We start from the raw sequence: 15,702 nt of genomic DNA, 5'->3' as shown, positions 1-15,702 counted from the left end.
GGGAAGGCCTTCCAGGGAATTCTTAGAAAAGCTGTTCTGCTCTGATGAGCTGTGTAAAGATGCTCAGTGTGTGAAGAACTGATAGAAACTTGATGTATTTATGTACCTTATTACATGTATTTCTAGGAGAGAACCTACAAATTATTTTAATATTTCCACTATTTTCAAACACAATTGACTTATGGGCGCATCTACAGCTCACCTCAGAAATATTTTTTACTGATTTTTGGTTTTTTGTGGTATTAAGTTCATCTTGGCAATGTGATATTTTCTGAGAAACAAGATAAGAGTCTGTGCAGCTGTTGTACTCTGTCAAGTTTCATAATTATTTCAAAGAATGGTTAAGAGGACTCTTATATTTGTGTAGTTCCACCTTTCTGCTTTTGTTAGATTATTTCTTGTGTTGTATTGTCAGTTACTACTAACATACCCAGTAGAGTATTGAGTCATTGGTGGCTCTTGGAGGGTTTAGGGCTTCCAGATTCCATTTTTTATTAGTAACTAAATTTTTGGTGCATTTTAGTGCCACCATGACTAAAGGCTAAACAGCCTTTTATTTAAATGCTACTGGTCTCCCAGAGAAAACAGCTCTCCTGTCAAATAAACTTCTATTTTAGGTTTAGCTTTCCATGGAGGAGGGGCAAACAGCTGTCAGAGGGAAATAGAAATAGGTGAGAACAAGTAGAATTAGAATTGACAGAAGGCAAGGAGGAGAGGGGATGTCATAAGGAGTGTACGTAGTAAGTAAGGGAGTGGCAGGAATAGGTTTCTAGCAAATTTTTGGATAGCACAATTAGAAAATACTTCAGCTCAGGGACTTCAGTCCTCTCTCTGCTCTGAAGACACCTGGCATGCTGCAGATGGTTTTTCTGAGTTAAGCTAGTTCTCCTACAATCAGAGAGTTCACATTCAGAGACTCAAGAAACTTAACTGAGTGCTTTTTTTTTATGGACACAAGACGTCCTGTATGGGAAAGAACAAATTAAAATGTTCATAACAGGCATTTTTTAATAACAGGTACATGTGTCTTACTTTGCTTAGCAAAAATGCCTGTAGTAGCATCACAGTCTATGTGGCTCTTTAAATTACTGCTCATGTGTACTTTCATATTTTGATAGTAATTGCATGTGAGTTTTGGAAGGAGGCACTTTATGACCCAGGGAAAATTAGATAAATTCTTCAGTATAAATCTAATTTTATGGGGTATGAGGTCAACAGCTAAAAACAGTCTAGCTGAAATCTATGTAGACACACTGAATTTCCTACTACATGTATAGGTTTTTTTAAAATGTTTTCAATTTACTATTAAGCTTTCTAAGTATTCACTCTTTGTGACTGTAATGATTATAGGAAATTTTAAATTCTCTTTTTAGGATCAAGTGACTGGCTTTCAGCAGCTGACTCGCCAACTGCACATGGTGAGTACAACCTTCTGAACAGTGAACTAGTCATTTATTTATTTTCCTACTAGACCCTCAAAGTACAAAACCAAAGCAAAAAGGCCTTCACACACTCCTGGTGTCACTCATATTTGCAAACTTCTCCAGCCATCAGGAAGCAGTGATGGCTTTATTCCTGAGCTCCACACACCAGGTCAAGGTGGTTGGGAGGTCAGCTTTTCATTTTGTGTTTCTTTTACACTTCAGTGGTAAGCTAACACTCAGAATTACAGCATGGGGCTGAGGTACTTCACACATTCAAAAACATCTTCACAAAGGAAACATTTTTTTAAATTATGCCCTCTTGCATATTCTAACTCTGGCACATTTTTATCCATTCCTATTTTGGTACTGCTGTTTTCAGTGTCTTTGTCACCTTTATGCACATTTTTCTGAGCTCTAATAAACTTCCAGTGCTTTATCCACATCCATAGACTGTGAGAATTCTCAGTTAATAAGCTTAGCCTAGGCCTTCCAAAATTGACAAACAGTTTTTATAGAAACTGTCAAGTAGTATTTTTGTTGAAAAATGGGGGTGAAAGATGGGGTGACATTTTTGACTGAGCAGCTTTGCTTCTGATTCCTGTATGACTTTTTCTTTGAGTGTTTGTTTTAAACACTGGCAGTACAAAAAAACTCCTTACCTACTCTAACAGTTTACTTTTGTTTTTATCACTGAAATCTTTTTTCCTCACATCACAGATGAGTTAATACAATATTTAAGATAAAGATAATCCATTTGTTTGCATTATCCAAGAAAACATTTGGCACCATCTGTTACCAAAGGCATAAAGATGTCATGGGATAATGCATAAAGCCCTTTTTTGAACTAACAAATTGAAAAATAGGAAGTGAGGAGACACGTTAATTAGTCACGTTTTTTATTGTGGTGAAACAGCTGTGTTTCCTAGATGTGCTCAGGTTGGAATTGTTCAGCATATTTATGCATGCTCTGGAAATGAGATTCAGTATTGAGGCAAGTGTTCACTGTTGTAAACTGTGTTAAAATAGTTAGGGTAGTAAAAACTGAAGTAAACTGCAGAAATTTGGATAAAGATCTCATTGATTTTTCTGAGTTCATTTCATCTGCTAACATTATGTTGATATTAATGAAACCAAAATAATAAATGTGGGCAAGAAGGGGTTTTTACTTTGGGTACTCTGTGATGGTCTTGAAATGTACTGTTAGGATCCAGAATAGATATTTTAGAAGTAGGAAGTGCCTGAAAACAATTCTGAGCAACAATCAAAAAAGCAGAAAGAACATTAGCAATTAATAGGAGAGAGGAGAGAAAAGGAGAATATTGTGCATTTTGAATGCTGCCTGCCATCTTTACTATCCCAGTGTAAGGCATGTGTACATGTATAGCATTTTCAATACTATGATGAACATGTTACAAATATCTCTTTATTTCACAGACCAATCAGCAGTTTCTGAAAACTGTGACAGAACAGGATGTGGAACTAGAGCAGCTACGAAAACAACTGAGGTATAAACCAGGCAGATTAAAAAAATAATTAATATCTTTTTTGTAGTTTTTCCTGACCTGCTGCTGTGTCATGGGCTTTGTTTGTACTGCAAGCTAATTTCATCCTCATAGTTGCACTAGTTTCAGTAACTGTCTCTGAAGTTTTTAGGCATCATTAGTGTTATGGTAACATATTTCCAGTTAGTGTTGTTTGGTTCAGCTTTTCCCTGAAATAGTCAACATATGACCTTTGATTAATAAAAAAATTGTCAGTATCTATCACAATTCATTCTGAAGATAGGCTTTCATTAGAATACAGTTTGCTCAAAAGCCAGTTACATGGTTACTCATTGTTCTGAAATCTGAATGTTCAAACAAGCTTCCAAGTTTTATTGTTTTTAGTAAGATTTGCTTTCACCCTCTTTCAATAAGGAGCTCTAAACCATAGGTTTTGTGGAAGTTAGAAGTGTTAATTACATTCCTGAAGTATATCAAGCAAAAAGAGAAATAGTATCTGCGACACAATTTCATGATTATTTGAGTTTACAGCTGAAGTCTATTCAATGCCAGTTTACTGTGTCTGCTTTCTCTTTTAACTACTGATGGTTGATGTAAAATTAAAATTTTATTTCATTCAGCAGTAGATTTATGAACTGAGAGTAAAACAAGAAATTGATTCATTATCCATCTCTAACTACAGACACTGATTATGCTCACCTTCCTCTCAGATCTGTTAAAGTCCTTGCACCCCTAAAAACTATGTTTTATTCCAGAGTTAATGACTGCAGCTCTATCTAGCCCTAAAAAGTGCTGCAGTGTTTCTCCAAGAAATCTGGAATATTTTCATGAGTTGCTTCTATAACATGAAGATGTAGTCTGCATGGATTATATAGCATGTGGTGCAGACAATTCTAATCATTTGTGATGTTTTTAGTAGTTTTCCATGATTTATGGTAATAAAGTACTAAGTCAGGAATGCAAAAGTAGATTTAAAAAAAAATAGCATGTGTGTTAAAGAATTGAGGTTTAAATTAGGTTTCTATGGCCTGGATAAAACACACAAATTAAGAAACTTGGCATAGCTAGGGCATGGATCTGCATTTCAGAATCTTAAAAGTTCTTAAACAGAGATAACATGCCAAGATAAGGTTAAAGATATACTGTACAGTAAGAATAAAAGCTGCATCTTGAGAATCAATTTGTTGCCTGTAAAATACAGACCTCTGAATTCAATCTGAATCTGAATTTGGTTGTTAAAATGCATTTTTAATACTTCAGGTGTTCTGATTTTTATGACATTTTTATGGTTTTTTTTTTTTACTTTACCTTTCTTACGCTGCCTTTTGAGTTTTCATTTTGTTTCACAACACTTCTAAAATATTTTGCAGGAGGCAATTTAATGTCCTCTTGAATTTACAGTACTTCTTGTAGGAGAAAGATTAAATGTTTCAGATGGACTAAGGTCAAAATCTTGGACCCATACTGAAGATTGTGTGTTGAGGAATAATACACAGTTTTTATTGTAGTTTTTTCTTCTCAAAGAAATCCTAACCAAATTAACTTCTACAATTAATTGGGCTGAAATAAAGTACTTGCTGTAAAATTGCTTGACTTGTTTGTATTTTGCTTGTGATTTTAATGTAGGTACAGTATGCTTGACTTTTATACTCTTAATTCAAAATCAGTATTTCTAGAAAAAATATTTGCTTGAAGTTGACTGTTAGAAGTATGAAATATTTTTCAGCTTCTTTCACGCCTATTGGTGCTGCAGTTTGCATGAGCTAATCTAGTGCATGTTTGCTCTCTTTTAACTTCATGATAGCGTCATCACTGGTTTTTAAATTTAGCCTAATATGCAGCCTGAATAATTGGGTTACACCCCAGGTGAAGGCTCTCTGTGTCTTTCTGTTCCCCAGTCAGAGGAGTGGGAGGGTTGTTTTTTTCAACAGACTTTTCTACTGAGGATGAAGAGCCACTATTCATTAACATGATTCACTAACTATTCCTTTTTTTCCTCTGCTCCTCCAGCCCACAGAAACTATTCAGATTACAAAGCACATCAGCTAAATTCTTTAGAAGTGTATGATGATTGTTTTAATTCCTAGTCCTGTGGCTTTAAAAAGTGAAATCTAAATCTGCAAAAGACTTCTCTGTTACATATCTGTGACTGGTTATACCCAAGTTATTGAATCACTAGAAGTTTTTGATTGCCTAGCCCTCCTCCTTTAATCAATGCATACACCTTCCTCATAATCTGTGAAGTAATTTCCACAGGACTTTTGGAATTTAATATTCCTCTCTTTGTGCCACATAGTGAGAAGAAGGGGGGAATCTCTTCTGCTCTGTAAGAACAATATTTTGGAATTTTTCTGTTCTTCACAGCTATTGTGACAAAGTTTTAAATGAGCCAATTTTTTTCCCCTCTATAATTACTGGTTTTGGTTTTTTATATAGGCAAGCCAAAAGAGATGGGCAAGTAGCAAATGCTAAGCTTGAAGAAATGATGGCATTGAAAGAGAAGCTTCAGAGCCAATTGGAGAGAAAGGTATTCTGGAGAAGGGAATAATTTCTGTTGCAACTGAATGAACAGTCATTTTCTGAATACTGCTGTTAAATTAACTGCAAGTTGTTATCTAGCTTGTTTTATGTAAGTATATCTTTATTTTGCTCAGGCTAATTCAGATCAGGTCTGGATAATACTTTCATTCTTTCCAGGAGGAAGACAGGATATTTGCCCAGGAGAAAGAAACAGCATCTGACAAACGCTTGCAGCAAATGCAGTCTAATATAAAACAGTTAGAAATAAGGTAAAGAGAGCTTCCTGTGTGTTACTAACAGGATACAGGCAAAAATTATACCATGTTCTACAAACATAGAGGGATTGTCTGCCTTTGTATGTTTTATGTCTGTCTTTGTATGGTTTTTTACATGTTAGGTAGTAAAGAGATGTTTGACAATCTCTGTGAGGCTCTCTTGTCCTTTCTCCTGCCTGCCAATACTGACAATCATAGTTAAAAAATAAGAATTCCTGAGCTGCTGTGAAATTACCAGTGGTTTTTCTTTCTAAAACTATAGCTGCAACTTCATTGCCCACATCCAATTATTTCATTTCCTCCACAGAGGAAAACTTTATTTCTTCTGGGGCTGTTCTATTCTGGTTTAATATAGAACCTTTTCAGTGATGTATCCCAGGATATTGTTGGGATTCTTCTAAGGATCTTCTGAGATTACATCTGAGTTAACTCCTATAATTCTTTTTCTTTCTAGGACTTGATTGATCATCAAATTGAAAATACTCTTTCCAAAAACAAGCAAAAAACAATGCAATTTGAGCAATTTATGAACTGATACTTAGTAATAGCTCAGTTTGAATGGATCAGTGTCCCAATTAACCATAACATTGTTACATTTCTGCTGTCTTGTAGGTTGTGTGTGACTGTTCAAGATGCTGAGCAGCTGAGAGCAGAAAAAGCAGCCCTGGAGGAACAGATCAGAGAGCTTCAGGCCAAGTGTGCCAGCCTAGAAAATGAGACATATGATGCTGTTGCAAAAGTCCAGGATTGCATACAGCTCTTGGAAGAAGCTAACCTGGAAAAAAGTCAGGTATTTCCTGGAAATTAGGATACACAAACTAGGTTCTTTCATATCTGTTGTGCTATAGTTAGTCATGTATAGAGAGCAGACTGGGATGTGACCACACATCTCTCAGACTTTTCATACAGTATAAACTTCAAAGCATACTTTGAGTGCTTGGATAAAAGTCATCTAAGTGGTAACACTGTACCTAAAAATGAACCTTCCAAAGTTTTTGACAAGAGTTCAGAGTTTCTTACCAAATACTGGTGTTACAAGAAAAAGGGAAGGTTCTGTTACGAATTTATAACTGTTAAAGGCAAGACATAGGAAACAAAGTGCAGAGTCATCAACAAAGAAATCTACACATGTGGAGAGGCCTTAAAAGAAACTTTTCTATACAATGTGTTATTAAGCCATCATAGAATAATATTTATGCCAAAAATACTGATACGAAAACATGGCTCAAGGAGCCAAAACAAAGCAGACAACTCTTAATGTACTGCTCTGGCTTAAACATCCTGAATTTTTCAAACTGAGAAAAAAACTTCATTAACAGAAGAAAGAAATAAAAAATGTTCTATTAATGAACAGAATAAAAAATGCACATTAATATACATACCTGTTAACACTGTGTTTTAAATTGTTTTCTCCCCGCTCTGTAGGAGATTGAGGTAGAAATTTTGCTCTGAGTTCCTGTGCTTTCTTCTATATAATTCCATGTTCAGCCAAAATCTCCAAGTCCCAGTAGAAAAAGGCATCTACTGACACTAGCTATTTGTGTGGTTCAGACTTACAAGAATGTGCATTTAGTGCAACCTGTTTTCAGTGTCAGTGTTATTGAGTCTCAGTGCCAGCTGCTCTGAAGTAAAAAGGAAAAGAAGGCGTCTTTTGAGCAGGTGTGGGTTTTTCTCTTGGTGATTTTAGTATCACACTGAAACATCAGTCAGATTTCATTTTGTTGCTTTTCTTCTAGGCACTCTTTGGGGAGAAACAAAAGGAAGAAGAGATAAAAAAACTGCAGGATGAAATGTCTCAACTAGCAGAAAATACTGCTGCAAGAATTAGAAAGGAAGTAAGTTACGATGTTTAGAAAGAACGGGAAGATCTTTTGGTTTTCCTCAGAGTGAAAGGCTACTGCTGGTGCATGGTCATTACGAGCAGTTTTCTCACAAGAGTTTGGATAATATAAGTGGAAAGACAGCATGCTGATAGCACTACCCTCTTCAGCATCTATTGTCTAGATATGTGTTGTGAACAAGAACCAAAAGTTGCTGTCTCTGCAGACAATGGAATGGCGAAGGCTGCACTGTGAAGATATGAATTGCACTTGTAGTGCCTTCATTTGTGCTTTTTTTTTTCTCCTAAGCACCCTCAGTTCAAGTAGTATGGATTGATAATAATCATTGTTCTTACATTTATGCCATAAGTTGCCAGTATTGCAGTCCTAGGCATTTTCATGCTTTATATACATGCACCACCTATAGACTACATATATATATGCACATATATATATATATATCAAAAAGCAAGATGGAAAAATAGTTTGTGGGACTTATTTTGTAGTTTTGTTTTGGTCACAGGTAGACACTGCAAAGAAGCAATGCAACCTGCAGGTTTCTCGGCTAACAGAAGAAGTTTCAGCTCTTCAGATGGTATGGAGTTGATTGATAAAAATACAAGAGCAAAACTCAAGACTCCTAGGTTTTGCTGATCATATGCTTTCACTAGAATTTAGTATTTTAGGTCAATCAACATGTGATTAATGAGTAATTGTGTAGGACAGTCCTCTGTTACTGTGTAGCACATTGCATCCTGCATTCTCCAGAGATGAGTTTACAGGCATTTTGACAGTGAGATCTGTGCTCTAGAAAATATTTCCCATGTGATGACTCTTCTTGAATATCCGTGTTTCTTTTAGAGAAACACTAAAATCAGCCTTCCATGCTTATCTGTAGTTGTGTGTGTAGAAAGGAAAGCTGATATGAAAGCTGAGAAAGTATCCTAAGAGAGAGTCTGTGGATCACAGACATATTTCTGAATGAATCAGGAGCTTGTAATAAATTATGCAGATGATCAGAAGAATTTGGTGCTTATGCACCTCTTTATGCATTAAATTTATTTTAAAAAGGTTTCATTTGATATGTCTTGGTCTGAATGATCCTATAGAGAAAATAATGAGCTGGTAAATATAATCAAATGCATCAATGGCAGCAGCAAGAACTACATTTACTCTGGGTGGGGTTTGGCTTCAGCTCTTCCTGAATTTTTGCTTTATTCAATCTTACTTTAAAATGACTTTTTTTAAAAAGGAATGTGGAGAAAAACAGAGTCAAATTGAACGAGCCATGAGAGAAAAGAGAGCAGTGGAAGAAGAACTTGAAAAGGTAAGGCAATTTTTACATCACATTTAAATGTATATATTTTTACATCACATTTAAAATCTCCTTACAGAAGGAAAAATACATAGATTTTTTTTCCATTTTTCATGTATTTCTCCCTTAATTCCTTATTCTATTTTTTGAGTGGATTTTCTTAATTGTAAATTTTCATATATTTACTTTAAGGTTGTTTGAATTATTTTTTTTTTTTAAATCCTGAAGGTCTTTTAAGGCTGCAACACCAAACTAAAAAAAGAAAGTTCTTTTGAAGGTGTAAAAAGTAAAAGAGATATTTAGCATAATCCAAAAGAATGCTGGTACATATTCCAGTTAAGATCAGTAGAGAAAAAACAAAATAAATGTCTGATCAGATCTTCGGAAACCTTTCTCTTCTTCAAGAGGCAGCACCAGTGTTAGAAATTCAGTTTTATTTTAAATCATGGGAAAACAGGATACAATGGGGAGTAAACTGACATAGAAGTTTACTCTTCAGATTTACAGGGAGCACAGAGAGCATGAATCTGACAGTAGAAAGCTCGAGCAGCTGCATCAGAGGTATTTACTTGCAGAAGCTGCCAAAGATGACCTTCAGCGGAGTCTACAGCTGACACAAAATAAACTGAAACAACTGGAAATGAAGTAAGTGATGGTAGAGATGTTTACATAAGTAAGAAGAGAAAGCAGTGGAAATTACTTGAGGCTCTTTAAACTGTTCAATATGTGTTAGGGCTTTGCCAAATCTTTTTATTCAGTAGCATAGTATCAAGAGGCCATAATTGTGAAACTAAGATTGGTTTTATCAATTCCATCATCATGATCAAGTTCTTTGCTGATTTGTGCAAAGCTTCCAGTCTGTCTTTTGTTCTCTGGTTCAGGAGTTGTTCAATTCTTCAGCTGCAGCCAGACTTTACTTCTCTTTTAGCTCTGAGGAAGAGAAATCTCGTTGCCAGGAAGTTATCTGTAAATTGCAAAGCACTCTGGATTCAGAAAGAGAAAAGAGTGCCTTTGTCAGTGAACAAAGACTAAAACTTCAGCAAGAGAATGAACAACTGCAAAACGAAATGGACGGTTTGAGGAAACTGGCAGTAGAGGCTCAACAAAAAGCTAAAATAAAGGTATGTTTTATTTGGGTTTTATTTTTGTGATGTAAGACTAATATTTGCCTAGTAAGGCAGTAGTTTAAATAAAAAGCATTAAATATTTAAACTAAGATTGAGAGTTTTGGTGATGCTTCCTGGTTGCTGCTTAAAAGTAATTTTATTGTTGCATTGTGAATCCTCAGAATCCATGGGGTAACTCTATCTCTGCAAATTAAATTGTATTTTAATGTGTATTAAATTCTCCTTGATAAAAGACCCTAAATGTTCTTTGCTTTAAATAAGATGAATAGATTAAATAATATTGTGATTCCTGATCTTCATTTCTTTACTGTCTCTAATGTGTCAGAAATCTTTTTCTGTCTTTCTGCTCAGTGTTCCTCTACTTGTGTGTCCACCGTGTTGTCAGGGCAGTGTGCCACTAATAAATAGTTTAATAGTGTGGCTATCAAGCATTGGCTCCTATTTTCTGGACAGAGGAAATCCTTCTCTATGCTTAGCTGCAAGCAAGATCATTAGGTGAAAGCTGGTTTGTTCTTTTTGGACGTGTTCCATTAAATGCCCCTGAGCAGGTTGCAGGTGGGATAAGGAATCAGTAGTAACCTCGGCAGATTCATAGTACCTGTGGCTTCTGGAGGGAGCAACAGCTTTCATCCTTGATACAGAGCTGGTACTTTCCCTTCTGCAGTGTAAAGATACCAAAAAAAAAGGGATCTGAGGATCTGGAGAAATGAAGACAACCTCAGTAATTAATTTTACAAGGTGTGAATGGGGGCCAGTTGAAATCTGGCTTCCCCTTTGCACTATAAGATAAAGAATGCTGTGAAATTGAACAGGGACTCTTGTCCAACTCCAGAACCCTTTGCTTAAACAAAGGATCAGAATCCTGTAACAGAGAGGTAGTGGATATGAAGCATAGAAAATATATCCTAAATCTTTGTCTGTCCCATTTTTAATCAGACAGGCTTCCATTATAGTCACAGATAAGATTTACTGCTTGATTTCATTTTCCTCTAATGTACAAAGGGTTGCAGATGCAGTTAAGAAACTCCTAACACATTTAACTAGATGAAAAAGAACGAACTTGTTTCTGTGGAGGAAACACAAGGGAGAAGAATAAAGATTACTTACAAAAATAAGCATACACAGCTCATTATCCTTTATTGTCAGTTGTCCTATTTGCTTAAATTGGCTTTGGGAACACATATCTCTGAGTGTATAATTAGAAGTTTAATTATTATATGTTACATGCTTTCAACAAACGTTTATAAATTTAACTCAGGCATTGTAAAACAAATAATAAAAAAAAAAAAGATAAAGAGTGAGAGTGAGAGATCTGATTGTACCAGATTTGTGGGGTTTTTTAGATAAGCACGATGGAGCATGAGCATGCAGTGAAAGAACATGTGTATGAAGCTCGACTCAAGGAGATGGAGGACACCAGCCACGAGTCCACTGCTGAGCTCAGACGTCTCTTAGCAGCTCAGCAAAAAGCAACAAACCGGTGGAAAGAAGAAATAAAAATCCTCACTGAAACTACAGAAGCCAGGATCAGTAAGCTGAAGTAAGTGCAGTTCTCTTCCCCTTCTGCAAAGTGTGTTCCAGATACTGCTTGGTGTGGGCAGTAGAGCTGTGGTGAAAAAGCATGAAGAGCAAACTATCCAGACTCAAAGATGTGCTTGCAGCAAAGCAAAGAATGATCTAAACAGAGCCTGTGATGCTGTCTCTGAAGTTGGCACTGAAGTAAAACTTTTACTGTTTCATTATCTTGTTGATAATGTGTGAGGTGTTGTAATGATAAAAAGTAAAAAGTAAATGGAATATATTACTTTTGATTTTCTGTTTCAAGATACAGCACACTCAGTTTAGACAATGTTAACTTTGGATTATGAGAACTTCTATACCTCTTCAGAAAAGCCATAACATCAGTTATGGAGTGAGTCTCCAGACTTCTAAAATTAACTGGACAAAAACCTCTTGGAATGTACATCTAATGTTCTCTTCTGAGCAGTTGCTAGTATAAATGAAGATTAAAAATGGGTTGTGTGATTCTCCTAAGGAAAAAATATGGTATAAAATTTTCTCTTAATTCATCCATATTTCTAGGCTGATACTTGTATTTTGTAGTGCAGAATATAAGAATATTTTCAGTTTTGCAGGTGTCCCTATGCTTTATTTCATTTCTAGGCACAGGAAACACTGTCAGCTCAAGTAGACTATTAATTTGAGATTAAATTTGTCTGGTATTTTTATAGAACTGCAGAGAAGTTCATGTCCTCAAGATCTCCTCTTCTTTGAAACTGATTGAAAATTGAATGAGGTTGGCACACTGGTCCACAATAACTGCTAAACCAGGAAGCCTGATTTCATAAGTCTAATTTCTTTAAAATTAAAGTAGCTAGAAAGGAATATAACATTGCATATATTTCAGTGGGTTTGAGAACAAATACTCAGGTTATGCAGCTCTGTTAACTTGATAAATTTGAAGCAACCCTTTAATCACTTAAAGTGATGCACTCGTGGTTCTTTTCTCAGACTGATTTTAGAAGTTGCTTTACTGTCAATGTTAACATGGAAGCAAAGCTTTCCCCTGTTAAAATTGGGAATTCTACTTTTCCTTTCCTTTGGGGTAGTCTTGGGTTTTTTTCATATTTTATTATTAATGTAATGCTTTACATATTCTCAGCTTCAATCATATTTCCAGTATCCCATGCAATTTCTGTACTTACAGTTTCTAAAGCATAGCTTGGCATTTCTTGGCTGTCAGTGGTGTAAATGGAATTAGAACACAGTTCTCTAAAACACAAGCCAAGAAAATCTACCCTGCCACTGCTGTTAACCTGCATATCCATCTTTGCAGTGAAGTATGTGCTCATCTTTACCTTCCCTAAGTAAACAGTTACACAGGGTTTTTTACCTTATCTGTTCAGATACAGGCTGGCTTTATTTTCCCTTAAAATGTATTGCATTTTGCAAAGATTATTGTTAAACAGTTCTTTAAAAAAAAAAGGAAAATTCTCTTTCAGAAGACATTGGTAATGAGCATGTTTGTGAGACAATGAGAGCTGTGCTGATTCACTGACAGTTTTGATGTAGGTAATCTTTCACTGTAGGGTAATTAGCTGGCTCTTACTGATAACTTTTTAGCTTCTTTTGTAAATGCAGTAACTGGAGAAGAAAATGATTTTGCAATCTTTCATGCTAAGGTAAATTTTAGCTCTTAAACTTGTAGTTTATTTTCTGTAAAGCAAAATGCAAAACTTCACAGCTGAGCATCTAGGTTCATCACTAGATCCTGGATATGGTTCAGCAAGTTCCAATTAAAAGGGGAAAATTGCATTCCAAAATAATTGAAGTTGTCTGTGAAACAGCTGTTTTCCCTCTAAAACCTTTACTGTTCAATGTTAAAATGTTGTTGCAGCAGACCAAAAGATTTAGACCTTATTTAACTGCAGCAAAATGCTGACATAGGAAATACAAGCAAGTTTGCTTTGTGAACCTGGATGAAAAATGGGTATTAAATTTTGAAAATGTCCCTATTTATGTGACTTCAGTAGATATTTTGGTGCAAGTCTAAAAGCTAAGTCAATTACTTTATGACATGGTTTTGTGTGTTGTGCTTTTTCATACTGTATAAGCTAGAAATAGAAGTCTTTATCAGGCATTTGCTCTACCTGGCAAGGAAGCTGGCAGTAGAAACAGAAAGGTTGTCATTTAGACTGGCATCAGGAATTTGGTATTTAATCTGTGCAGTGATGCTCTGATACCATGATGACAAGTAGTCTAACTGAACCTTATCAGTATTATCAGGAAATTTTAAAGTCGCTTATTTTTCATCTTACATGCATTGCCAGACACCCAGCAATGTAGTGCAGATTGCAGTTGGTATGAAAATTAGCTCCAGAATTTACACTGTAGTAGTTATTCAGCATGAAAGTCCTTGCTTATGCTATAAATGAATAATTATCATATTTCTTTTCATCTATCACAATAACATTATGAGTGCAAGTACAGAGCAACAAATTGCTTCTTACTGTTGGGAACTAAAATCAAGTTGCTGATTATTTAAAAAGCAAAATAATTTTGCAGCCAATGCATTTATCAGGGATGTTTCAATAAGAACACAAAACAACAGACTAATACTGGTAATAGATTAATTCATCTATTGCTAATTAAATGCTCTGTTTGGAAGCTCTCTTGAGGCTATGCCAGAAATGTTCTCACCAAGCCTCGTGGTGGGGTCCAAGAGAAAGGAGGATCCACATGAGCAAATGCAGAGGATGTGTTGGTGACATGTAGCAGAATTTAATTTTTTAACAAAAATACAGTTTTTAATAAGAGTCATTACTCTTGCAGCATGCTAATGTGTTTTATAGCTGAGAGGTTTTTTAGGAAGTTACAAACTTCCTAACCAAGTCCTATCCATGTGTAGGGGGCAAGCATTTTAGATTGCATTTCACCAGGAGGTTGCTGTTAGTGCAGCTCCCATAAACACTGACTTAGTGTCCCATTTGTTAGTCTAGGTGTTTCCCATTCCTTTCCCTGAAAGTCATGGTGGTTTTCTAGTTCTGTCCTCATTGCTTTCATTTTCCATGGGAAGGTGTCTGAAACATTTTGGCTTCTTTATTAACCTTACCAGCAGCAGCTGCTACCTTTTCCACGTTCTGTGCTGCTCATTTGTCATTTTCTAAGTCTGCAGTGTTGTGTTGGTGAGGTGCAGTCCACATGCACAAAGGAATCATTAAGTAATTCTACGGAATGAAGCAACATCAGGGAATGTTAAGGGATTTCTGATCTGAAAAAAAAATAAGAATTAAAAGTAAATTTTGCAACCTGTAATGGTAGAACTTTAAATAACATAAGAATCTGGTACATCCGTGAAAAACCTGTAGATAGAAGTGTTGATAAGTAAAGATACTTCCAGGTTTCATTGAAAATTATTCTGTGTTTTTCTGGACCTTTGGATCTCATTCAAGTTAAACATGTAACTGTTGCTGATAAAACTGAACTTGGAATTCACAACCAGTGCTGAAACAGGAGGCAGTGCACTGAATACTTGCAGACTAAATTGCACCATTTTCTTCATACAAATCTATTACAGTCTTCATTTATGAGAAAAGCTTCCTTCCCTCTGAGCATCTTAAGATGCTGCAAGCATCTAAAGGAGAATTTATTGCTAACAGACCTCATCTTCACCTTGCAGAAGGGCAAGGAGCCAGTTTTGCTTCACTAGCCTTGTGCCAGTCAACCCTGAAGGTAACTAAGGAGGTCAGTGCTCCTTGTGACACGGGTCATCATTCCAAATACAAACTTTGCTCTTGGCAGCATGGCTAACGACTCACTGTCAAGTTTATTCCCTTTATTCCCACTGTGTCTGCTCTGGCAGAATCAGAAGCCAAGCTGCTCTGACCCCTGACTGCATCCATTTTAAATGTACTTTGAGTTCTAATCATATGTACTGAAGGGAACTTAGACAGCAAATGTTTACGATTATAAAATAGTAGTAAAATGAGCGATCACTCTAAAAAGTTGTGTAAAAAAAAAAAGTCATCTTTCATATTCTTTATAGGGGTTAAATTAGAAAACAGAAGTATAGAAATTTTATAAAACTGATTTATAAAATTTTGTCAAACTTATTTCAAAACGTAATTTCTTTCATAACACAAAAACAGCTTTTAAATGTTGGTGAATAATTTAACTGTTACTTGAGTTAATAATTGATTTCCCCTCCTCCTCCTGTATA

The 15,702-nt window shown here is 35.7% G+C and overlaps 1 protein-coding gene across 1 annotated transcript in view; it reads left to right on the top strand.

Annotated features, from left to right (window-relative positions):
• SCLT1 (sodium channel and clathrin linker 1) overlaps nucleotides 1-15,702 on the top strand; it is a 28,168-nt gene that overhangs the window by 5,220 nt on the left and 7,246 nt on the right. The window contains exons 8-18 of the mRNA XM_056489095.1: nucleotides 1,374-1,418; nucleotides 2,859-2,929; nucleotides 5,363-5,453; nucleotides 5,624-5,715; nucleotides 6,334-6,511; nucleotides 7,458-7,556; nucleotides 8,065-8,136; nucleotides 8,794-8,868; nucleotides 9,356-9,501; nucleotides 9,785-9,977; nucleotides 11,327-11,523. Of these exons, the coding sequence (XP_056345070.1) occupies nucleotides 1,374-1,418; nucleotides 2,859-2,929; nucleotides 5,363-5,453; nucleotides 5,624-5,715; nucleotides 6,334-6,511; nucleotides 7,458-7,556; nucleotides 8,065-8,136; nucleotides 8,794-8,868; nucleotides 9,356-9,501; nucleotides 9,785-9,977; nucleotides 11,327-11,523 (1,259 nt within the window). The remainder of the gene's footprint in view (nucleotides 1-1,373; nucleotides 1,419-2,858; nucleotides 2,930-5,362; nucleotides 5,454-5,623; nucleotides 5,716-6,333; nucleotides 6,512-7,457; nucleotides 7,557-8,064; nucleotides 8,137-8,793; nucleotides 8,869-9,355; nucleotides 9,502-9,784; nucleotides 9,978-11,326; nucleotides 11,524-15,702) is intronic.

Source organism: Oenanthe melanoleuca, chromosome 4 (assembly GCF_029582105.1).
Source record: "Oenanthe melanoleuca isolate GR-GAL-2019-014 chromosome 4, OMel1.0, whole genome shotgun sequence".
Classification (NCBI taxonomy): domain Eukaryota; kingdom Metazoa; phylum Chordata; class Aves; order Passeriformes; family Muscicapidae; genus Oenanthe; species Oenanthe melanoleuca.
The sequence above is the reverse complement of the archived record's forward strand: the minus strand, read 5'-3'. Positions and strand labels throughout refer to the sequence as shown.